This window comes from Dipodomys merriami, unplaced genomic scaffold (genome assembly GCF_024711535.1).
Source record: "Dipodomys merriami isolate MVZ:Mamm:240054 unplaced genomic scaffold, mDipMer1.0.p SCAF_373, whole genome shotgun sequence".
NCBI lineage: Eukaryota > Metazoa > Chordata > Mammalia > Rodentia > Heteromyidae > Dipodomys > Dipodomys merriami.
This window is the reverse complement of record NW_027205304.1, coordinates 984033-1007750: the sequence shown is the minus strand read 5'-3', so window position 1 is coordinate 1007750 and position 23718 is coordinate 984033. Positions and strand designations below refer to the sequence as shown.

General features: G+C 53.5%; 4 protein-coding genes across 11 annotated transcripts; 2 read left to right on the top strand and 2 right to left on the bottom strand.

Annotated features, from left to right (window-relative positions):
• Positions 1-235: 235 nt before the first annotated feature.
• On the top strand, positions 236-3283 carry Cops6 (COP9 signalosome subunit 6). 2 transcript variants are annotated; one of them, XM_069989346.1, is made up of 10 exons: positions 236-342; positions 541-666; positions 876-1007; positions 1308-1396; positions 1480-1542; positions 1830-1877; positions 2438-2552; positions 2633-2722; positions 2797-2897; positions 3029-3283. In XM_069989346.1, exons 1-10 carry the CDS (start codon positions 276-278, stop codon positions 3167-3169), a joined length of 972 nt encoding a protein of 323 aa, XP_069845447.1. In that variant the 5' UTR covers positions 236-275; the 3' UTR covers positions 3170-3283. The 2 variants fall into 2 exon arrangements, with proteins under 2 accessions (XP_069845447.1, XP_069845446.1); XM_069989345.1 differs by having other exon boundaries at positions 237-342; positions 2630-2722.
• Positions 3284-3638: 355 nt separating this feature from the next.
• On the bottom strand, positions 3639-11327 carry Mcm7 (minichromosome maintenance complex component 7). 3 transcript variants are annotated; one of them, XM_069989334.1, is made up of 15 exons: positions 11102-11327; positions 9850-9929; positions 9395-9559; positions 9123-9247; positions 8433-8613; positions 8052-8189; positions 7705-7854; positions 7481-7595; positions 7279-7410; positions 6787-6870; positions 6167-6560; positions 5832-5915; positions 5008-5176; positions 4161-4270; positions 3639-4016 (listed from the first exon to the last, which is right to left on the bottom strand). In XM_069989334.1, the coding sequence occupies exons 1-15, from the start codon at positions 11310-11312 to the stop codon at positions 3815-3817; spliced, it is 2340 nt and encodes a 779-aa protein (XP_069845435.1). In that variant the 5' UTR covers positions 11313-11327; the 3' UTR covers positions 3639-3814. The 3 variants fall into 3 exon arrangements, with proteins under 3 accessions (XP_069845435.1, XP_069845437.1, XP_069845436.1); XM_069989336.1 differs by lacking the exon at positions 11102-11327 and adding an exon at positions 10529-10585; XM_069989335.1 differs by lacking the exon at positions 11102-11327 and adding an exon at positions 10265-10364.
• On the top strand, positions 10856-18101 carry Ap4m1 (adaptor related protein complex 4 subunit mu 1). Of its 3 annotated transcripts, XM_069989342.1 has the most exons (16): positions 10856-11041; positions 11556-11628; positions 11730-11818; positions 12369-12475; positions 12547-12643; positions 12769-12879; positions 12964-13044; positions 13470-13532; positions 13635-13701; positions 13800-13853; positions 14468-14574; positions 14672-14766; positions 15019-15063; positions 15521-15571; positions 15665-15776; positions 15927-18101. In XM_069989342.1, the coding sequence occupies exons 2-16, from the start codon at positions 11571-11573 to the stop codon at positions 16149-16151; spliced, it is 1362 nt and encodes a 453-aa protein (XP_069845443.1). In that variant the 5' UTR covers positions 10856-11041; positions 11556-11570; the 3' UTR covers positions 16152-18101. The 3 variants fall into 3 exon arrangements, with proteins under 3 accessions (XP_069845443.1, XP_069845442.1, XP_069845444.1); XM_069989341.1 differs by lacking the exon at positions 10856-11041 and having other exon boundaries at positions 11451-11628; XM_069989343.1 differs by lacking the exons at positions 10856-11041; positions 11556-11628; positions 11730-11818 and adding an exon at positions 11833-11953.
• Taf6 (TATA-box binding protein associated factor 6) lies at positions 16329-23701 on the bottom strand. Of its 3 annotated transcripts, none has more exons than XM_069989337.1 (15): positions 23556-23700; positions 21491-21713; positions 21291-21377; positions 20987-21140; positions 20716-20772; positions 20501-20620; positions 19754-19899; positions 19569-19646; positions 19361-19462; positions 19076-19258; positions 18416-18490; positions 18164-18289; positions 17557-17730; positions 17151-17345; positions 16329-16855 (listed from the first exon to the last, which is right to left on the bottom strand). In XM_069989337.1, the coding sequence occupies exons 2-15, from the start codon at positions 21644-21646 to the stop codon at positions 16475-16477; spliced, it is 2034 nt and encodes a 677-aa protein (XP_069845438.1). In that variant the 5' UTR covers positions 21647-21713; positions 23556-23700; the 3' UTR covers positions 16329-16474. The 3 variants fall into 3 exon arrangements, with proteins under 3 accessions (XP_069845438.1, XP_069845439.1, XP_069845440.1); XM_069989338.1 differs by having other exon boundaries at positions 21491-21679; positions 23556-23593; XM_069989339.1 differs by lacking the exon at positions 16329-16855 and having other exon boundaries at positions 17138-17345; positions 23556-23701.
• Positions 23702-23718: the final 17 nt, after the last annotated feature.

Genomic DNA, 23718 nt, shown 5'->3' with positions numbered 1-23718 from the left:
CCCCCAAAAAAAAGAAGTCTGGCATCCTTATCTCAATTTAACCGAACCGGGGCGGGGCGTCCACTTGGTCCAGCCATCCGCTCCGGGGCCTGCGAGACCCCGCGCTGTAATTCGGGTCCCAGCATCCTTTGCGCGAACCCTCACTACACCTCCTCCTCCCCCGCCCCCCCCCCCAGCGGCTCCCAGCGCCCGGCAGACACTGAGCATGCGCAGCTCGCCGGCCACGGAAGCCGAGAAGGAAGGGGGCGGGTCCGGGGCTGGCGGGCGCGGGGAAAATGGCGGCGGCGGCGACGGCAGCGAACGGGACCGGAGGGAGCAGCGGGATGGAGGTGGACGCAGCAGGTAACGGGTCGTGCGAGGCGGCTTCTGGAGACACCGTTCTAGGGTGCGTTACGGTTCTTCCAGGCGACATCTCTGTCCGCGGTCACTTAACGGGAAAAATGCCCGGGCCCGGGCTGCTCACGGTCCTCAACTTCCAATCTCCTGGGGAAGAACGTGAGGTCGGGATGCTCACCTTCTTCCCTTTCCCTCCGTCCTCAGTCGTCCCCAGCGTGATGGCCTCCGGCGTGACCGGCAGCGTTTCCGTGGCTCTCCATCCCCTGGTCATTCTCAACATCTCCGACCACTGGATCCGCATGCGCTCCCAGGAGGGGCGGCCGGTGCAGGGTGAGTGGGGGCGGGCCCCGCGCCCAACCCCGGCGGCCTCGCGCCGGCCTCGACCCATGCCTCCCCGCACGGTGCCCCCAATTCCTGGTTCAAACCGACCCCGACCCTCAAATGATGGAGGGAAAGGAAAAAAAAAAAGTTGTGGATTTCTCATCCTTACCTCTGTATTGTGTTGATCTCTTCCTCCCCCCTCCCCCCCCCCCCCCCAGTGATCGGGGCTCTGATCGGGAAGCAGGAGGGTCGAAATATCGAGGTGATGAATTCCTTTGAGCTGCTGTCGCACACCGTGGAAGAGAAAATTATCATTGACAAGGAATATTATTACACCAAGGAGGAGCAGTGTGAGAGGGGGATATAAGTGGGGAAGAGGAGCGGGAGGTGGGCGTCAATCCCCCCTCTCCAAAAAAAAAAAAAAAAAAAGTAGATGGGGAAGGTCTAGAGATCCCAGAGAAAAAAGAAGCATCTTTTAGGTTTCACCCCTCCACTCCCAAGCAAGTAAAAACTGAGAGAAGACAGGAGAGGGGAAAAGGAATATTCTAAATTAAGGGAGGAGATGATGGTAAAATAAACCCATCACTTTCAAGGCTAAGGAAGGATGGTTTAAAGAAACTTTTTTTTTGCTCTGTCCCCTTTCTTTCCAGTTAAACAGGTGTTCAAGGAGCTGGAGTTTCTGGGTTGGTATACTACAGGGGGGCCACCTGACCCCTCCGACATCCACGTGCATAAGCAGGTATACACCTTCACACGTGTGTAAACACAGACAGCTAAGGGGAAGAAAATGGGCATTGAGTTTTCTACGCCTTGTCTCTCTAGGTGTGCGAGATAATCGAGAGCCCCCTCTTTCTTAAGCTGAACCCTATGACCAAGCACACAGATGTGAGTGTCACTGACATGTTCACTTATCATTTTTTTTATCCTTACCCCCTGCTGCGTTTTACTTACTGTCAACATCTCTGTGGGAAGGCCATTTACCCACCACTGTATGACTTTGGGTTGTCCTTTAAGCTCAGCAAGGCATTTGAGTGTATAAAATGGGGATAATCCCTCTGGTTTCTCAGGAAAATTAGGGGAGAGAGAAATATGTGGTAGGTGTTCTATGTGGCACATACAGGTTCAGGCGCATTTGCTTTTAGTAAGAGTTGTTCTTCCCTTCTTCTTTACAGCTTCCTGTCAGCGTTTTTGAATCTGTCATTGATATAATCAATGGAGAGGTAATACCTTACCCCTTCAATCTTCAGATCCTGCTCCTGGCTCATTTCCTGATTTCTGTGTGTGTGCGTGCACAGGTTCTGGGACTTGAACTCAGACACTCTCAGTCTCATCTGGCTTTTTTTGCGCTCAAGGCTGGTGCTCTACTACTTCATTTTTTTTTTTTTTTTGGGTCCGGTCGTGGGGCCTGAACTCTGGGCCTGGGAGCTGTCTCTCAGCTCTTCAGCTCACCAGACTAGCACTCTACCACTTGAGCCACAGCGCCACTTCTGTCTTTTTTCTTTTTTGCGTATGTGGTGCTGAGGAATTGAACCCAGGGCCTCAGGCATGCAAGGCAAGTGCTCTACCACTGAGCCACCTTCCCAGCCCTGCTCTACTACTTCAGCCACACCTTCACTCCCAGCTTTTTGCTAGTTAATTGTAGAGCCTCTTTTCTGCCCAAGCTTTGAACCATGGCCCTCAGGTCTCATTCTTCTGGGTAGTTAGGATTATAGTAAAGCTTGCTCCACCAATACAAGGACAGAAATGCTTTTCATTCTATACGGGAACCTCTGCCCTGCAGGCCACAATGCTGTTTGCTGAGCTGACCTACACCCTGGCCACTGAGGAAGCTGAACGTATTGGTGTTGACCATGTGGCCCGAATGACGGCAACAGGCAGTGGAGAGAACTCCACTGGTAAGGGAGTTGGTTCTTTGGAAGTGAGGTGTGTGTGCTGTGTGTGACATGACCTCACCTCTCCCTGTGCCCCATAGTAGCTGAACACCTGATAGCACAGCACAGTGCGATCAAGATGCTGCACAGTCGTGTCAAGCTCATCTTGGAGTATGTCAAGGCCTCTGAAGCAGGTAGGACAGTTGCTTCCTCTCTCCCCTGGGAAAGTGACCGCATCCACGTCAATGCAGCCCCTCTGTGCCCTTAGGAGAGGTCCCCTTTAACCATGAGATCCTGAGGGAAGCCTACGCTCTGTGCCATTGCCTCCCGGTGCTCAGCACTGACAAGTTCAAGACAGACTTCTATGATGTGAGTCTGAAGCTTTGGATGGCAGAGGGAGGGGGGAATTGACTGTCCTTGCAGACAAGGCACAGACTGCTGTCCCTTGGATCTCACGTGAAGGATCCCCTGGGGAACTGGTTCTTTCTGTTCCCTCCTAGCAATGCAATGACGTAGGGCTCATGGCCTACCTTGGCACCATCACCAAAACTTGCAACACCATGAATCAGTTTGTGAACAAGTTCAACGTCCTCTATGATAGACAAGGCATCGGCAGGCGGATGCGGGGACTCTTCTTCTGAAGAGAGCACTTGAAGGGATCGCGCCCAGGGCACTGGTAAATGTCCATAGGAGCCAGGCACTACCTCCCTCCAGAGAAACTGTTGTCATTAATAAAGGGGGAGCAGCCCTCAGCACCTTCCTGTGGCTTTGTCCTCTGTTACACTCACCCTGTCTCAATCTGGACCTTAGTTCCAGCCTTGTTCAGAGCCCGAATCCCTAATTACCACCAGCTACTGCTAAACCCTTCAGTGACTTGAGTTCACTCTTGACAGGACCCCTTCTTCAGTCACAGAACCATCTTGAGTTTTCCCAAGCTATCATTTGACGTGTTTTTCACATAGAAAAATGGGAGGTGTCCTGTGGGCACTGGACATCTTAGGCTGTGCTATGCCTCAGTGCTTGGCTGGTGGAATGTAAACTACCCAGTTCACTGAGTGGACGCAATAGAGGTAGTTTAAGGAGGAGACAACTACACAAACTCCACAGTGCTTGGTCTATAAGTCAGGCCTAAGCCAGAGATAACAGCATACTTTTATTAGCAAAAAATATAAATCAAGTGCAACATGGGGAAAAGGACCTTGAGGGCAACCCCTAGCACTAAGCAGGGCAGGGCAGGGCAGGGCAGCACTGTCCAGGTGAACCCCAGTGTCTCAAGCAAGCTGCAGTCAGACGAAGGTGATCCAGGTACGGGAGTTGTTGACCTGCCAGACGTTTAGCTCCTCATACTCATCCAGAGCTGCCTGGAACTGAGCGGGTGTGAAGCCCCGTGACACACAGCGCTGCTCCGCCTCAGAAAACCGCACGCTTCGGCCCTCCGAGACCAACTCACGGACAGTGGCAAAGATCACATCTGCGGGCCTCTGAGTCCTGGGGGTAACAAGTTTGTGTGTAAAGACAAGGTACAAACCGTAACACCCAGGCCACACAGACACAGAAACCAGAGATAGTGACCTTCCCAGGATCAGGGCTAGGTCGAGGTGGCTCAGTTTCACCCTGCACGAAGGGACTCACCTAGCTGTTTGCCCCTTGTCACCAAGAAGGGAGTCTTTGGACATCTCCATCAGCCTAATGGCTTCATTCACGTCTTCCTTCTCCACGATGTCCACCATGCGCAGGCGGGCCTGAGGAAGAGTAAAGGGAGAGGCGGGGAGGGGAGGGAGGGAGGAAGGCAGTCAGGGACCCTCCTGTTCCAGCTTTCTGGATGGGTAACTATGTGTGGCCTACTTGATAGAACAAGAATTGGGACCCCTCTGTGCCCCGCCACATCCGCAGTGTTGGGCCGGCACTGTCAGACCGAGACAAGTGCAATGCCCAGGGCAGCGTCCAGCAATTGCCCAAGTCTCCGCCTCTCAACACTGGCCAGTCCCGGTGTTCAGCTGTCTTGTGAGGGGAGTAGACCCCCTGAGCTCCACTGTGCTCCCCACCATGACAGATGGGGCCTGGCTTGTGTCCTGGGGGCTCGGGAAGTGCTAGCTCAGCAGTAGGCCAGGTAATCACGCTACCTGCACGAACAGCACTTTGGAGCCCCCACGACAAAGGTCTTGGGGGGGTTGGGTGGGGGTGGGAGGCAGAAACGAAGGCTTATGGTTTCTAGTGGAGGAGCTAAGACCCAGGGAACATGATGAAAGCCCCTTTCCCTCCACGCTCACAGCGCCAGGCCTTCCCCTCCTCAGGCGCCGCGCGTGCCCTGCCGGAGCAGCAAGTACCCACAGTGCGGTAGCACAGAAAGGACACTATCTGCACTGTCAGCACTTTAGCCCCAGCAGGGCTGCTGAGAGGGGGGCAGCCGTGAGATGAGCGTGCTAAGGTGGGCCGCTAAGTAAGGGTCAGGTGGAGCTGGCATGGAACCAATCCTCACCAGAGCAGTGGACAAACGGAGGATAGCCAGCAGGGTCCGGGCTGAAGTGTAGGTGGCGTCCTTGCTGGCCCAGGCCTCTCGCCTCATCTCCACGTAGGCTGCTGTGATATAGTCGGCAAGAGCCTCAGGCACCGCGGGCTGCCGCTCCCGGCACATGGCTATGTAACGCCTAGGGGAGAGACAAGCGCATGTTGGTTCTATGGAAAGAGTTCTCACACAAGATTCACAGAAGGACCTTCTCAGGAAGGAAGAATTTGGCGGGCCATGATTTGCCTACCACTGAGGGCTTTCTCCAAACAGTGCTGCCAGGGCGCCTCAAATTACTTTTCACAACTTGGGAAGTGGGCTTTTATTAACAGAGCAATGTCATAAAGGGAAACCAGTTCTCTCTGAATGCATGACACAGATAAAAGTAATAATCCTGTGATTAAAAAGAATTGGGCGGAGAGAGAAAACTCTAAAGATCACTGTGGAGAAGTTACCAGATGTCTGCAGAGCAGCCTTCTGCTCAGAGGGGAGGACAACATGGAAGTGGTGAGGAAGGAGGTCTCTCCCCTGGTCCCTGGCTTATCTTGAGGCTTGAACACAGTGTTTGAACACTGTCCCTGAGCTGCTTTTGCTCAAGGCTGGCGCCCTACCATTTGAGCCACAGCTCTACTTTTCAGCTTTTTAGTGGTTCACTGGAGACAAGAGTCTCAGACTTTACCCGTCCCACCCAGTCAGATTTAGGGTCTCCAATGCCTGCAGAGGTTAACAGCAATAAAAACATCGCCACGTGCCAGAGACTAGCCTCAAAGCAAACACAACCCTGTACGGCCCCCTACCTCATCAGCTTCATATCCAAAGGTTCAAACTGGGCAGGGGGCTGCCGGCTGTGCTGGTGCACGTAGGTGATGTGCTGAGCCAATCTGGGAAGAGCAGAAGGAAGCTGTTCAGGCTGTGCACCAGTCCTGATCCAGCATTGCTCAGTGCTGCCTTTGGGTCTCCCTTGTTAGCATCTCACCCCCACAATCTCCACAGTGGACTAGTCCTGCTGTTAAAGAGGCTGGAGAAAGCTCCCATGAGCTCTAGGTTGAGGGCTTTGTGGTCCGCCCCCCTCCCTCCACCCCCCCTCCCCCCCAAGCAAGGGCTGTCTGTCAGGGTGCTGAGCCACATTCACCGGAGGTCATTGTCCCGGTCAGGCCGGTCCTGGATCAGCCAGAGGAGATCAAATCGGGAGAGCAGTGCTGCAGGAAGCTGTATGTTCTGCTCCAGACTGCGGCGGGGGTTGTAGCGTCCATAAGCAGGATTAGCAGCAGCCAGGATGGAGCAGCGAGCATTGAGGGTGGTGAGAATGCCCGCCTTGGCAATGGAGATGGTCTGCTGTTCCATGACCTCATGGATAGCTGTGCGGTCTGCCTCTGCCATCTTGTCAAACTCATCAATGCAGCAAACGCCTTGATCGGCCAGTACAAGGGCTCCGCCCTCCAAAGTCAGCTCTCCGGTCAAAGTGTCTCTGAGCACGGCTGCAGTGAGCCCCACTCCAGAGGAGCCCCGGCCTGTTGTGTATTGGCCTACAGGAAAGAAAACAGGATCACTGAGAAATGTGGGCGAGAACGAGCCTGGGCGAGTGGGCTAAGGCCTGGGCTGGAACTGCTCACCTCAGTACAGGGTGGCTGGAGACCAGGGATGCTGCTATGCTAGAACACCTCCCTGCCTCACCACTGCCCTCCCCAGATCTCAGCCCACCCACCGTGCTTTTGGAACCACAACAGCCATTCTATGGTTGCTCCCACTTACTTCGGGGGGCCAGACGATCAATGTAAGACAGGAGCTGAGATTTGGCTACCCCAGGATCTCCCATCAAGCAGATGTTGATGTTGCCTAGAGAAGGCAAAGAAACCACAGAATGACCATCTCCCAACAGAGAACTACAGAGAACTGCTTGCTTCCCCCACTATACACCCCACATTCTTTTTTTTTTCTTTTGGCCAGTCAAGGGGCCTGAACTCTGGGCCTGGGCACTGTCCCTCACCTCTTCAGCTCAAGGCTAGTGCTCTACCACTCCAGCCATAGTGCCATTTCTGGCTTTTTCTGCTTGTGTGGCGCTGAAGAATCGAACCCAGGGCCTCATGCATGCAAGGCAAGCACTCTACCACTGAGCCACCTTCCCAGCCCAACCCCACATTATTTCTTAAGCCTTTCCTGCAACCATGGATCCAGATGCCAACTCTTGCCTGGAACCTACAGACTCTGCATAAGTCACCCTCTTCAAGCCTCTTTCCCTCTCACCTCGGATTTTCATGCCTCGAGGAGACTGGTCCACACCGCCCACCAGCAACAGCAACAGCGCCTTTTTCACGTCTTCATGCCCATAAATTTCGGGGGCAATAGAAGCAGCCAGCTTCTCATAAAAGTCCTCCTCTGCAGGGGAATAGAGATGAGAGCACTCCCCAGAGACAAAGTGCGACCCTCCACTCGCCTGGCCCCTCACCTGCAATCTGCCTCAGCTCCTCTCTGCTCAGCTCTCCCGTCTCTGCCTCTTCATCCTCACTCTTATTCATCTTCACGATCCGGTGGGCTTCCAGGTAAGTTTCTGAGAGCAAACCCTGGAAAGGAAAATGCCAGAACATGAGTAACACAATTACCTAAAGATTACCTAACCAGAATGGGATGGTCAAGAGGAAAGAAAATATGACTTCAAAATCCTTCTCTTACCTGTACTATCTGTCGGAATCCAGTGCGCAGAACTGGCAAGAAGATCCCGGTGACACTGACATGGTCTCCAGGCTGGGCAATCCTTGTGTTCTCCCCTTCCACCAGCACCGTGATGCCCCGAGGGATGTTGCCCACGGGCACCTGGTCACTCTAGAGGAAAAGAGAGCACAGGAGAAGAGTATAGGCCTTCCTCTGCAGGCACCCACTGCAGACTAGATTACAAGAGGGAAACAGAGGCCTCTACCTTCCCTCTTCTTTTGTTCTTTCTTCCTGCTCCTCTGTGAGTGACTGCAGGATTCAAGTGACTACCTGTTCTACCTGCCCTGGACCACATACCCCACACTCACATGTTCCTGCATCTTCATCTCCTGAAACTTGATGAATTTGGAGCCTCGTGTCTGCAGATAGAGCCGCCCTCCTGAGCGGTTGGTTTGGCACTCCTGGCTCGGGCACATGATCAGAGGCATAAAAGTGGGAGACTGGATCTAGAACAAGAGAAAGGAAGCACAAAGGAAATCAGAGGAACCCCTTCAATGATTCTAGGTGAGTATCGACCAACATCAAGGAAACAAAAACAGATGGGAGACCACTATATATCAAGGAAGAAAGATATAAGTGAACACCTTACCTGATGGCCAGAAAAGAAAAAGTCCAAGTCATATTAGTGGACCAAACTACTTCCAACAAAATACTACCCAACTGCTCTCCTGTTTCATGTCCCAACATACCGGCTGGTAAGTCTCTGCCCCACACTGGTCACACGTGTAGGTGGCCACCACCATCCTAGGTTTGACTTCAGAGACACGAGTGACAATTCCACGCACAGTCACCAACTTCCCTACAGAGTCAGCCCGAACTTCACGGATCACACGAGGCTTGTTGCTACTTGGGCCTTGAAAGTATAGCTCACTAAGGGAAGAAAACCATAATCAACGTCAGAGGAACAAGTCTTGCACTCCAACAAAGACACTCATAAGGGGCTGGGAATGTGGCTTAGTGATAGTGTGTTTGCCTAACATGCACGAAGCCCCAGGATCGAGTCCTCAGTACCACACAAACAGAAAAGGCCACTAGCTGGGTGTCAGTGGCTTACTCCTGTAACCCTAGCTATTCAGGAGGCTGAGATCTGAGGATCATGGTTCAAAGCCAGCCCAGACAGGAAGGAAAGTTCATGAGACTCTTACCTCTAACAAACCACCAGAAAACCAGAAGTGGCACTGTGGCTCAAGTGGTAGAGTGCTAGCCTAGAGCTGAGGGACAGCGCCCAGGCCGAGTTCAAACCCCACAACCCCCCCGCCCCAAAAAGCCGCAAGTGGCACTGTGGCTCAAGTGGTAGAGTGCTAAGCCTTAAGCAAGAAGCTCAGGGACAGTATCCAAGCCCAGAGTTCAAGCCCCAGGACAAAAACAAAGACACTCACAATCTGCGCATGAGCTCAGGAGGGTACTGGTTCTGGGGGCTTCGAGTGGCTCCAGGGTCCCTAGTCCGTTGTTCCATCATGAGCCGATGCTCGATATAAACATCTAAGACATCTTTGTTTACTACCTAAAGGAGAAAAAGAGAAATGAGAGGCAGCATAGAAAAGATGGACTAGAGAACAGGACTATGCTACCAATGCCCCCTTCTCTAATCAAGATGCAAGAAGCTTGTCAATAGAAGCTTAGCTCCTGGCTCAGCCCTGCAGTCACTCACCTCCCTCTCCTTGTACTGAGGTAGCAGTTCTTGTACAACATCAGCAAAGAGCCTGGAATAGCGCTTGGCATTCTCACAAATCGAATCTACCAACTCTGGGTCTTCCTCAGCTACATCATCCAGGTCCACATACATTGCCACTTGATCTCGATGTGCCAGCTGAACCTGAGATAGAAGAGACAACATGTCAGAGAGCTAAATTCACCTTGTTCACAGCACAAAGCCTATTAATGTTGAGATCTAGGCACTTCCTGGACATCTATCTACAAGGGAAAAAAGAAACAACTTCCCAACTCAACCAAACACCCTGATCTTTATGAGTACAGTGTGCCGAGTACGAGGTACCCTGACAAACAAGTAAGGCAAATATCCTTGAAGAAACAAGACAGAACACCTCTTACAGGTCCTTCGGCACCAGCCCATTTCCCATTTCCTTCAGGCTATCTTGGACTTACCAACTGGTTCCCATACTTGAATTGCTTCTTCCCAAGTTCATCATCCTGGTAAAACTCTTGTAGGAACTTCTTCACCTTTTCTACAAGATTAAATCCAAAACAAAGCCTTTCATTGCTTTTAGATTCTCTACTGAACATCCCACTAAACTGGAGCCTAAGAAGTCCACTTTTCATTTAAGACAGGACCTAGAGAACTAATTAATCCTAGGAGCATTTAAGTGAGCCTACCCAGTTCTTCCCCCAGGAGAGGCGGGATTCCTTTTCAGTTCTGTTTTTACCTGGAGAAGAACGGTTATCTTACTCCAAACCTTCCCTCCCTCCATCAGAATTCCAGTTTGCCTTAGTTAAGGATCTTACTTAGCCCCTCTCTCCAACAGCTTCCAGCTACCCGCAAAACCCTCGAGCCGTCTCCTACCTGTATGACTCTTTCCTTTGGTTCCCCCCAAAATCTGCGCTCTCGTCCGGAGCCCGGCCACCAGACTGTCCCTCCACCCCACACCCCCGCCACTGCTTCCGCTCTTAGTAAACAAAGAAGCACATGGGCCCGTATTCCAGCCGCTTCACCGCCCCGGGATTCCTCCGCCCGGGGCGGGAGTGCGTCCCGCGATTGGCCAGCAAGCCCAGCACCACACCGTCCCGCCTCCCCCGCCGCCCCTCGCGGCTCCGCGCTCAGCCTCACCTCCCTTCTCGGCGGCCCTCGCCGAGTCCCCCCAACCCCCGCGCGGAAGGACACTGTTTACACACCGTACTCCCTGCTCCCGCGTCGCGCCACTTCCGCCCGCCACTACTTCCGCTCGGGAGGGCGGCCTGAATTGGCCAATCACGGCGCTCAGCGGACCACGACGGCCCGCCCCCGAGGCTTCCGCGCGTCTCCGCTAGACGCGGGAACTTGCAAAGCGCCCCAAGGCGCGGGAGGAAGCGGCCCGGAGTCGTCCAATCTGAGGTCAAGAGCGCCTAACTTCCCTGCAACCAGGATCTCCCGCCGTCCAGGGCGCGACCCTCCCCTCCGCTGCAGCACCCTAACTGTAATATCCCTTTTTACGACCCTACACCCTTTCTGAGCAAAAGGGAGTGCCTGGTCTTCTATCCAGATGCTCCCCGCGAGCTCCCAGGAATTCTAAGCCTCGATCCCAAGAGGGCCTGATTCTGTCTGAGCCCGCCGACCCCATCCGACCCCTGCTCACGCCAACAGGTGTGTCTGCCGGGAGGCTTCCCGCATAGGACTGCGCTCCTAGGCGTGCAGACCCCCTACCTTTCTCGATCGCGTAGTCCTTAAGTGCCATCGCCGCCGGGGACCGTGCAGCGGCAGTTGGCGGGCTCGGTTGTTTCACTCGCGGGGATCCCAAGACGTTTGTGCGGCGGACTTGTGGCCGGCCAACCGAAATTGGCGCGAAACGTCGCCTCTCATGTGACCGGCCACGCTGCGTGCGGGCCAATTGGAATGGACAACTCTCCACCCCCATCCCACCCGCCGCTTCTGGCTCCGGCCATATCCAATCACTGGGCGAGTTTGGGCTGAGTGACAGAGAAGCGGTGGGCGGGGCGGGAAGGCTAGGCCAAAGGAGGCGGGGCCGGGGTCGCGTTTCCCGCGGTGAGAGCCGGCGCGGGCGGAGGGGAGTCACTCTTAAAGGGCCAGCCTAAGCTTGTCCTTTTGTTCCCGTCCCGAAGGGCGGGGCAGGCCCAACTTTAACCGTCCTTCTGTCTAGTCTTCCCGAGCGGCCATGATTTCCCAGTTCTTTATCCTGTCTTCCAAGGGGGACCCGCTCATCTATAAAGACTGTATCCTTGGCCTGCGGGGCGGGAGTTGAGTGGCTGGGTGGAAATGGAGCCCCAAACCCGTCTGTGTCGCCGGCTCCTTAACTGTCCTTCCATCTGGCCAGTTCGCGGGGACACTGGTGGTCTGGATGTGGCCGAGCTGTTCTACCGGAAGCTGACGGGACTGCCTGGAGATGAGTCCCCGGTTGTCATGGTAACCGCGGGGCGGGTGGGGAGGGGGCTGCGGGCTTGTCCGGCCTGGTGGGTGCCCTCCCCCACCGCCTCTCCTTTTCAAGGCTTCCTGCGAGGGTGTGGGGGCGTGCTGTGTGTGTACATTCCTCCGCACGAGGTGAGCGCTCAGAGCCATTCTAGTGCTTTCCACCTCTGACCCGCAACAGTTCTGGGTAGGGTACTATCAGTAACTCCCTTGACACAATGGGAAACCGGGCCTTAGGGAGGGTTCAGGATATGGCCTAGTCACATTGCTCTTGTATGTGTGTGTCTCAGTAGTGTGGGCTTGAACTCAGGGCTTGGGGACTGTCGCTTAGCTGGAGGTCTACCTCCTGAGCCACAGCTCCACTGCGAGCTTTTTGGGTTGCTCATTGGAGAGGCTCACAGACTGAACAGGCTGGTTTGGAACCTCAGTCCTCAGATTCCAAGCCTCCTGAGTGGCTAGGGTGATGTGAACCATCAGCACCCACCTCTCTTTTGAGTCTTTGATCATTAATTACAGACCTCTTCCTAATGCTTTTTATCTCCACCAGCATTATGGTGACCGCCACTTCATTCACATCAGACACAGCAGCCTCTATTTGGTGGCCACTACTTTTGAAAACGTCTCTCCCTTTGGCCTGCTAGAGTTACTCTCTAGGTGAGAAGGGCTGGGAGTAGGACCTGAGCGAAGGATTATGAGCATGTACATACTCTGCCCTGTTTTCTCAGGTTAGCCACTCTCCTGGGTGATTACTGCGGCACCCTCAGTGAAGGGACCATCTCCCGCAATGTGGCTCTCGTCTATGAGCTCCTAGATGAGGTTTTGGTAAGGCCCTAGGACTCCCTCTCTTATTCCCTGATTCCTGAGGATATACCTCTTCACTCTTCAACTGTGGGGTTCTGTAGTTGGGAAGCTACATCCACTCCTTTTCTACCTTTCCCCTTCATTAGGACTATGGCTATGTACAGACTACATCCACAGAGATGCTGAAGAACTTTATTCAGACAGAAGCTGTGGTCAGCAAGCCCTTCAGCCTCTTTGACCTCAGCAGCGTTGGCTTGGTCAGTAGCCAGGAAGAAGGAACAACCCCAATAAGGTTGGCTGGGAGCATCAAAGCTGACCATTGTTTGCTTTCGGTGTTTCAGTTTGGGGCTGAGACCCAACAGAGCAAAGTGGCCCCCAGTAGCGCAGCTGGCCGCCCAGTCCTGTCCAGTCGCTCTGACCAGGTAAGGGGGAGATCATTGAGGTCAGGCTTTCTGATTTTTTTTTTCTGGGACCTCAGAATCTAAGAGGCTGCCATATCTTTCCATTTCCCTAGACACCTGCCTTCACCCTGTGTTCCTTCTCCAGGGTTTTGGTTCAATTTCTCTGTCTGTTCTGCCTTTAAATTTTTTATTTATTTATTTTGGTACTGGTATTGGGACTTAAACCCAAGGTCGGCAGCTGTTACTTAGCTTTTTCCACTCAAGGCTGGATTCTCCCACTACAGCCATACCTCCACTTCCAGTTTTTTGCTAGTTAATTGGAGATAGTTTCTTGGATTTGTTTGCCCAGTCTGCCTTTGAACCTTGATGCCCAAATGTCAGCCTCCACTATCTATTTTAGATCACAGGCCCTTACCCTCTACTATTAAATCCTCTCTCTTTCTCAGAGCCAAAAGAATGAAGTTTTTTTGGATGTAGTAGAGAGACTGTCTGTGCTGATTGCATCTAATGTAAGTTTGAGCTCCCAGCCCCAGAGCTGAAGACAGTTAACTGGTACTTGGGCAGCAGGTGGGGGAGACCAGGACTGCGCCTAACCTCCCTGCCACTCCCAGGGCTCCCAGTTGAAGGTGGATGTGCAGGGAGAGATTCGCCTCAAGAGTTTCTTGCCCAGTGGCTCTGGTGAGGACCGGGGATGGAATGCGGGACAGGCTGTCTGACGGCATCCATGACATTAGCTGACCCTCTCCCCCTCTCCCTGATGCTTTTTCTTCCAACAGAGATACGCATTGGCTTGACAGAAGAGTTCTGTGTGGGCAAGTCAGAACTGAGAGGTGAGAACTCGAGTCTTTCCTAGGGGAGGTGACTGCTGAAGGTTTCATGGAGAAAATCAGAAACAGCCAGGCAGGGTGGCTCATGCCTGTCATCCTAGCTACTCAGGAGGCTGAGATCTGAGAGTCATGGTTCATAGCAAACCCAGGCAGGAAAGTCTGAGGGATTCTTTATCTCCAGTTAACCACCAAAAAGCCAGAAATGGCACTGTGGCTCAAAGTGGTAGAGTGTTAGCCTTGAGCACAAAAACTCAGGGACAGGGCTGGGAAGGTGGCTCAGTGGTAGAGCGCTTGCCTTGCATGCCTGACGCCCTGGGTTCGATTCCTCAGCACCACATAAGCAAAAAGAAAAAAGCCGGAAGTGGTGTTGTGGCTCAAGTGGTAGAGCGCTAGCCTTGAGCTGAAGAGCTGAGGGACAGCACCCAGGCCCAGAGTTCAGGCCCCACAACCGGACCCCCCCCAAAAAAAAAAAAAAACTCAGGGACAATGCCCAGGCCCTGAGTTCAAGCCCCAGGACCAGCACAAAAAAAGTGAGAGTGAGAGAGAAACAAGTATTTTCTCCCCTCCCTGTTTTCTCTCCAAGTTCTTTTCTCAGAAGAGTCTTTATCTCTCTGCAGGTTATGGGCCAGGAATCCGGGTTGATGAAGTCTCATTTCACAGCTCAGTAAACTTGGATGAGTTTGAGTCACATCGGATCCTCCGCTTGCAGCCTCCTCAGGGCGAGGTCAGGCTCTGGGTGGACTAGTGTGTTCCATCCACCTTAGGGGCGGGAGACAGTGTGGAATGGAGACCACACTGACCTCCTCCCCCTCTGGCCTCAGCTGACTGTGATGCGGTACCAACTCTCCGATGACCTCCCCTCCCCACTCCCCTTCCGGCTCTTTCCCTCTGTGCAGTGGGACCGAGGCTCAGGCCGGTGAGACCATTTCCTGTATTTTAGGACTACTCTGGAAGCTAAGACTGTATGTTCCCAAGATTAATACTTGTCTTGAAGGGTGGTGGTAAGGGTGATAGCATACAACTGGAAAGACTTGGCTGTGTCTGGCTAGATTCTGGCCTGGCTACTTGGGGTACAACCTATACAGCCTCACATGGAGGCCCTGGGTGATAAATGGTGAGATACCTGTTGCGTATGGTCTAAATACTGCTATCTTGTTCTCTGCAATAGGCTCCAGGTTTATCTGAAATTACGGTGCGACCTACCCCCAAAGAGGTAAGCTGGCTGGCCAGAGCCAGGGTCAGCATCAACAATGGGCTTTTTCCTTCAGACTCATCCACTGGCCTCAGAAGTCACTCAAATCAGGAGCTCTAGCATTTTGGGAAGGTGTGGAGGTGGCGATGCACCTGTGCTGTGCTCCATAGTGACAGGGAACAACGCAAGGTGGGCGCCGGTGGCTCACGCCTGCAATCCTAGCTACTCAGGAGGCTGAGATCTGAGAATTACAGTTCGATGCCAGCATGGGCAGAAAAGTTCATGAGACTTTTTATTTCCAATGAGCCAGCAAAAAGCCAGAAGCAGAGCTGTGGCTCAAGTGGTTGCGAGCGCCAGCCTTAAGTGAAAAAGCTTAAGGGATAGTTCATAAGGCCTGAGTTCAAGCCTCAAGACTGATGAACAAGGTAATAGAGTACTACTTTTCTAGAGATGACCCTATCTGTGCCTTTCTTTGCAGCCAAGCTCTCCACGTCCGACTGCATCTTCCCCTGCCGAGAGGGGTAGTCAGGTTAGTGCCAGCTTCCCTGGGGTGGAGTGTAAATGCCAAGCAAGGTGAAGCTGAACCCAGCACCTCTCCTCCCCTCCCCTTTCCTTCCTCCAGCCTGTCTCAGGAGCTAAGCAGCCCAGAGCAGAAGGCAGAGCTGGGAGAGGGGGCCCTGCGCTGGGACCTGCCCCGGGTACAAGGAGGATCTCAGCTCTCAGGCCTTTTCCAGGTATCCACTGTCCAACTCACGCTCTCTGTTCCACCTTCACTGGGGCCCCTGCGCAGTCCTGCACCAGTACTCCCAGTGCAGCTGCTCTGCCTTTGCCACCAGCAAGGGCAGCAGCCAGCCTCATGGCCTCCCTGTCTTCTTTCCTCACAGATGGATGTCCCTACCCTGCCAGGGCCTCCCACCCATGGGCCCTCCACCTCCGCACCCCCGCTGGGGCTAGGACCAGCCAGCCTCTCCTTTGAACTCCCCAGGCACACATGTTCTGGCCTCCAGGTTCGATTCCTCAGGCTGTCCTTCAGCCCTTGTGGAAATGCCAATCCCCACAAGTGGGTACGCCACCTAAGCCACAGTGACGCCTATGTCATTCGGATCTGAGGCTGCCCAGACAAGGACGTAGGCAGCAAAGGCAACAAGCAGGTGAAAAAGAAAAGGACATTTTCCTCCCAGGCTCTAGCCTGCCATGGAGCATCTGGGCACAAATAATTCTGAATCTTAAGCCCAGAGGGCTCTGCAGACTGGCCCCTTCCATTGCAGGTGACGTGGAAGGCTCAGAACTTACAAATCAAACTTTTATTCTGAGGATCTGACGACTGTACAATATCTAAAAAGAAAGTCAAGTGAGGGAAGAGGCCTACTCCCTCCCACTTGGCACGCATGTGCAGGAATCCGTGCATGAGGTCAGCAGACCAGTGGTGCAGTCACGGAACAGACTGAGGGGAGCCAGATCCAGGGGGCTGGGAGCCATTGGCCTTCGGAGTCCCTGGAGCTGGAGGGGGGCTGTCCCCAGCTTCCTGCTTTCCGCCACAGAGGGCACTGCCCCCAAGTGGGGAGGGGGAGGAGGATGGAGGAGGGACTGGAGAAGGGTGGGAAGGGGGGCCTCCTTTGCCCTCCCCCGTCGGAGGAAGTGAGACCACGATGTACTTCTGGACACTGCCAGGACCAGAGGGGGCCGTGCTGGGGGGCGCAGAGGTGGCAGTGGAGACCAGCTTGACGATGGGCTGCACGCTGGGCACCGTGGTGGTAACAGGAGAGGTAGTGGTGGAGCCTGAACCAGGGGCTGAGGTGCTGAGGGAGAGGACCTAAGGGAGAGAGGAAGGCTGTGCCACCCAGGCCTGGGGCTGATAGCATACTTGTTCCCCCTTAAGCCCTTACATCTTTTCCAGGTCTCTGTAGTTAACTCTTTCTTACTCTTGCACCCCCTGCCCCCCAAGAAAGGTTAGTTTCCATCCCCAGCCAGCTGCAGTCCCAGGAGACCCTGGCCAGTGGCATTTCCATCTCCCGACTTGGGCCTGAAGGGACAGGGCTACACTCTGAGGCAACCGACCTAGGGCACTTCCACTTCCCCATATCTCCTTCCCCATACCCAGCTCATACCTGCTGGGTGGAGGAGGCACTGGAGGATGACATTACAATAAACTTGGTTGGCGGAGGGGATGGCTGAGGTGGGGCAGCGGCCCGTGCAGACACCAGTGTCTGGACAGGCAGTGCTATAGAGCCGGGGACCTTCAGCAAGCCGGGGGTCCGAGGGCCAGGCTGAGGGGCTTGTGAGAGGGTCAGTGTGGACCGAGGCTGGAGGGAAAAGAGGCAAGACGATGACAGCTAAGCAAAAAGAAGAGCTGGAGGGGAGACGTGGGTGGCTCTTGCTCTATAGTTCTTGGGGTTGGGGCATCCTTCACTGAGGGGACCCAGGCTCCCAGAAGTGTTGACTCAGGGCCTGCACGTGCCTAGATCTGGGGGATCCTTCTCACTTCCTCCCCCTTTCCCCACCTGGGTGGCTGACCTGAGTGATGGTCAGCGTGGTCCTGTTGACCTGCTGTGCCTGCAGAGCAGCCTGGGCCCGGGCTTTGACCACATGGGAACAGAGGAGGGGCCCAAGGGAACCAAATTCTGCCCGGTAGGCATCCTGATTGTCAGGTGGTGGGCGCAGCTTAGCCAGAACCGGGGCACAGTGTTTCTACAGAGAAGGCAAAGAGGGAGGGCTGGCACGGAGCAGGGTAAAAGCTTACCTATCATCCCTGCTGGAGGCCACACTGCTGGACTGAGTGTATGGGAGGAATTCCCCAGGCTGGTGAAGAGGGGTGAGGAAGACCTATCACCAACAGGACTTTATCTCTAGGGTGCACATCTGCCTTGCACAGCAGGCAGAGCTGTAATGCAGAAGCCTGTGACTGGGGCAGTGCAGTCCTGAAGTCACAGGCTGAGCATTAAGACTCACTTAATCAGCCAATCTGTGCCTGCTTCTCTATTCACAAACCACCCTGGCCTCCAAAGAGTACTCGGAATCATATGGAAATAAGTGAATAAAATGTGCTTGATGCTTACTAAGCACTGAACTTATGTGTTGGGGGGAAGAAAGGAGGTGGGTCAGGAGAGGGGGCTCCAGTCACCAAGAGGAGGCTCTGCACATGGTCAGCTCCAATTCGGTCAATGTTGCTAAGCACAGGGCCATCCAAGACACTGCGGATTCGCTCCCCTTCCTGCTGTAGCCGTGGCAGGATCAGAGTCTTAATCACCTGTTGGAAAGTTAGGGGACAAGCCAGGGCCGTGGGTTACCAGGAGTCTGAGGGTGTGGAGGACAGGACTGCCCTCTGTTGGGGAGACAGACTGCCTCCCTCCCTCAGTTCTCCCTGGGACCTCACGTCATGTCCTAGCTCTGCGAGGCCTGCAATAGAACCATAGCGTGTTGTCCACGGAGTCTTCTCATCTACCCAGCTCTGTAGGGAAGAAAATAAACCCAGATGATGGGGTCTGGAAAGGTTAACTGTTAAAGACACAAGTCTTCGACAAAGGCTCTGTCCTTAAAAAAAATCACTAAGAAGCTAGAAGCTATGGGTTCATGCCTACAATCCTAGCTACTCCAGTGGCTGCAATCTGAGGAACACAGTTCAAAACCAGTCCCAGCAGGAAAGTCTGTGAGACTCATCTCCAATTAAGCACTAGAAAACTGGAAATGGAGCTGTGGTTTAAGTGCTAGAGTGCTAACCGTAAGTGAAGAAGCTAAGGGACAGTGCCCAGGCCCTGAGTTAATCAAAACACCAAATAACCAAATACCCAAGTAAGTAAAGGAAGTAGAGGTATGGTTCAAGACCAGCAGACACACACAAAAATATCAGTAAAATTGAGATGTACAAGTATTAAGTCCCTACAACCCACCCACCAGTCCAATTTCCTGGTCCCTTTGTTCTAGGTGTCATTTCCTCTACAGTCCCACCACTGGTTGGGTAAAGTTTTCACTGTCCTGGTGACAACTCTTAGGATGGTGATATGAAACAGCTGACAATCACATGCTCGGGACTCACCTTGGTGAAGGTCTTGGTGATGCGGGACTGGATGTTGTTAGTGGTTGTGCTGAAATGCTTGCAGATCTGGGCCACCAGGCGGGCAGCAAAGTCCCGGAGAGCCCAGTGATTGTCCACATCGGGTCGCAGGCACAGCTGTCGGCTCACGATGCAGGTCATCACGGCTGGGATCAGCTCATGCACCTAAAGAAGAGCAGAGAGGTCGGCTGGTGCTGGCCCACACTCCCTGTGGGTGGCAGCAGAGTCTCCTGACCCTGGGAAGATAAGGGGCGCAAAGCCACTCACATATTTTTCTAGATAGAGTGTAGGGTTGTCCATCAGTGCTTTAACCATGCGCATTAGGTAGATGAGTAAAGCCAGGTTATTCTGCACCACATTCACACGTACCTTCCGAGGGGAGAAGTGTAATTACAAGCGGGGACACCCCTCAGGGACACTTCCCTCAGATTCCTCTCCCCATCCCCATACCCCTTGGCCTTCCTGGTTCTCTCACCCCCTCTGAGATAAAGGTGCTGAATCGTGGCAGCATCTGATAGAGCCCTGGGTCTGTGGCAATGCTCTGCAGAGCTTCCTGTGGGAGGAGGACAGCCAATCAGGTGAGGGTAGGTATTGAGAGGCAGAATCTGTCAGGGCTACCAGAAGGGTCTTAGGACAAGAGCAGGCAGTGGGGGTGCTCACCGCTCTCTTGGCCTCACATGAGCCCACGCAAGCTTCTGTGATCTCCTTATAATACAGCTGCTGTTCCACGGACAGCTCATGAGTGCTACGGGGCTTCAGGCGCAAAGGAGCCCCCTCAAGCAAGGGTGGTGCCTTCTTTTCCTTCCCTGTTGGGAATTGGGGAACACAGGTTTGAAAAGGAAAGCTCTAGAAGAGGGCTCAGTATCAGTCTTCTCCTTCCTTCTGGCCCTGACTGCGCATGACACAAATGACAATCGAGCTAGGAGTGTGGCTCAAGTGGTACAACGCCTGCCTGTAAGGTGCTGAGTTTAAACTCTAGTACCACCACAAAAACACAAACAAAAATGAATGTAGGGCACTGGTGGTTCACACCTATAAATCCTAGCTACTCAGGAGGCTGAAATCTGGGGACTGAGGTTCAAGCCAGCCTGTTCAGGAAAATCATGAGACTCTTAACCAACAAAAAAGCTGGTAATGGAGCTGTGGGGTAGGGATGTGGCTTAGTGGTAGAGTGCTTGCCTCGAACACATGAAGCCCTGGGTTCAATTCTTCAGTACCACATAAACAGAAAAAGCTGGAAGTGGATCTGTGGCTCAAGTGGTAGAGTGCTAGCTTTGAGCACATAGAGGCTCAGGGACAGAACTCAGGCCCTGAGTTCAAGCCTTAGTACTGGCAAAAATAAATAAATAAAACAAGACCAGCTGGCTCTGGGATAAGAATCAGGAGAGGTATAGCTTGGGTACTGACCTTTGCCATCTGCTGGGGTGGCCCCTTGACCTTTGCCTTTCAGGGGTCCATCTTCCTCTTGGCCTGGCTTTGCTGACTTGAGGGGTTCTGTGGCCTCAGCCTTCTGCTGCTCTTTGGGAGCTGATTGGAGAAGCAGTCACAGCAGGAGTGATGAGTTGGTGGGGGGGGGGCAGGTGTAAAGGACGGGGTTGGAGAGCCCTGGGTGTGGAAGTTACCTGGGGGTGGGTTCTCTGGTATAGCTGGCTGGCAGCCTTCGATGCTCAGCCAATGAGCTGTGAGGAAGGAAGGCGTCAAGTTGAGTCGCTGGACACAGATGCTAGTGCATTGCTCCGTAGTAAGGAATGTGTATGTTCCTTCCTGGTCCCCTTTGTGGCATGCACCAGGGAGACTCATGGGGATGGAGGGAGGGTGGTCTTCACACCCACACACCTCGTTCCTCCTTTCCCTCCTCCCTGCTATCCTGCTCTTCATCTCCCCACCCCCAACCTTTGAGGCAGACATCCAGAGGCACGCGAGGCAGAGGGGTATTGATGATGTCGCTCAGATCCACCTCCTTCTCTTCATAGAAATAGAGCTCCCGGCCGCCACCAGAGGCAAAACGGAAAGGGATGAACTCCTGAGCATGGAAGCCGTACAGCGGCTGTGTCAGAAGAAAGAGGGAGAGACACATACGGTGTGAAAAGTAGTCCAGAGAGACCTGGCAGAAGGAAATCGCAGCATCTAGGAGGATAGCACCTTACCACCCTACTTCCATCTCAGTCTCCTGCCCCTTCTTCTCCCTCCCAATCACCTCCACATTCTTCAGTTTCAGTGCATAGTCAATGTCACTGGTGGTGAGCTTCTGCCGCTTCCCCATGTGCATGAACTTCAAAGCATCCTAGGGAAAAAGGGGGCAGTCAGGGGCACAGATGTCAACCCAAGACTCCCAGGAAGAAGTGAGCCCAGGAATCATCCTCAATAGGAAGCACAGCTGGACAAGGGCCTAGTTACCTGGGCAATCTCCTTGATGCGGTAGCTGACTTCATCTGTCAGCAGCTGGCAGGTCTCTTCCTGAATCTGAGCAATGCCCATGGATTCAGCCACGACCTTCATTGATTCCGAAGGTAGCACAGTATTGCTGAGCTTCAACTTCTTTTCCTCAGCCATGCTGGAGCACCTCCTCCCCTCCCTGGAAGGATACTGCCATACAAGAGTGGAGAGATGGAGATCCTATCTGGAGATAGGACAGGCAAAAGAGATTTTTTTTTTTTAAAAAAAAGAAACAGCTCACTGGGTGCCAGTGGCTCACCCCTATAATCCTAGCTACTCAGGAGGCTGAGATCTGAGGATCATGGTTCAAAGCCAGCCCGGACAGGAAAGTCTGTAAGAGTCTCATCTCCAATTAACCACTAGAAAACCGGAAGTGGTGCGTGGCTCAAGCGGTAGAGTGCTAGCCTTGAGCTGAACAGTTGAGGGACAGTGCCCAGGCCCAGAGTCCAAGCCCCGTGACCGACAAAAGAAAAAAAAAAAAAACAGTTTAAAACCTCCCCTTAGCTGAGCACTGGTAACTCATGCTTGTTGTCCTAGCTACGTAGGAAGCTGAGATTTGAGAATCTCATTCAAAGCCAGCCAGGACAGCAAAGTCTACAACAACCAAAAAGCTGGGCCTGTGGCTCAAGTGTTTGAACACCAATCTTGAGTGGGAAAAGCCAAGTGAGAACACAAGGCCCTGAGTTCTAGGCCCTGCTGCCAATACACACACACACCCCCCTCACTGAAACTGAATTTCCGACCTCATCTAGCCACCTGCCTGCAGTCTCCCAACCAGCAACTCATTCTTTATCTGAGGCCTCACATTAAAATCCACCAGGTATGGGCTGGGAAGATGGCTCAGTGGTAGAGCGCTTGCCTTGCATGCTCAAGGCCCTGGGTTCAATTCCTCAGCACCACATAAGCAAAAAGAAAAAAGCTGGAAGTGGCGCTGTGGCTCAAGTGGTAGAGTGCTAGCCTTGAGCTGAAGAGCTGAGGGACAGCGCCCAGGCCCAGAGTTCAGGCCCTACGACCGGACCCAAAATAAATAAATAAATAATAAAAATAAAATCCACCAGGTAATCCAACATGATCCCTCCACTTAGGATCAGATCACCAACATCTGGACAAGAACTCTAAACACCTACTGAAAAGGTCTTCCTACTTGTCTTAAATTTTCCTACATCTACTCCTTATAAGCAGCCAAGGCAATGCTGTTGAAATGTAACTCGAGGCTCGGGAGTGGTGGCAAAAACCTATAAATCCCACCTACCTGGGTGAGAGCCTTGGTCAAAATAGAAGCAAAATGGCTGTGTGGGGAGGGAGGCATGGCTCAAGTGGTAGAGTGTTTACTATTGAGTCAATGAGTGAATTACAAGGCTTTAAGAGGTAGGTGCTCAATAAATACACCATTTCTACGATCACCGAAACTCCAAGCTTGGTGTTTCCTCTGTGGTTAGAAGGAAAGCTTGGTGTAGTGGAGTGCAAGATCAACTGGGTGGCTCTGGGGAGATGGGAAGACGAAAGGCTGAAGGAAAATTAGGTTTTCAAACTATCCCGGGTGTCCCTTCCTGACTCACCTAGAGGAACACAGCTAATTGGGCCCCGTACTCTTTTGTCTGGTGCTGAGCACACAAGAAACAAGTGTCCCCCAGTTTTCTGGCGAACTCCTACCAATCCTTCAATGCCCTGCGGTACCTTCTGGCAGTGAGGGCTCAGAAAACACGACCCCTCAGGAGCTTCTCAGAGGAGGGGAAAGAGAAGCACGGCTCCTCAGCGGAGAGTTCCCACCAGCCACAGCGGTGCCACGGTTTTTCCTCCGGCCGAGAACCGGGTGGAAGAGCCCCCGACGGCTCAGAACCAAACCATCATCTTCCCCGACATCCTTCCACTACAGACGCACACCGGGTCCCCACGACCACGGACACAAGAACCCACCGTCCTCTCCCCAGTCCTCACACGAACCCTTCCGAGGGTCCCCTCTCGGGTCCTCCCTCAGATCCGCCCCCGCCAGCCAAACACCCCGGACGGTAGAAAATCCTCTTACCGCTGCCAGAGCGCCGCTCACCCGGCGCTGGGCGCCATCTTGGCCCCGCCCCCTCCCGAGCGCAGGTCCTGGCAGAGAACCAGAGCAAGTCACCTGCCCGGCCCCAAGTCAGAATAAGTCACCTACGCTCACGGCTCAGCATTAAACAAACAACTATTTTCTA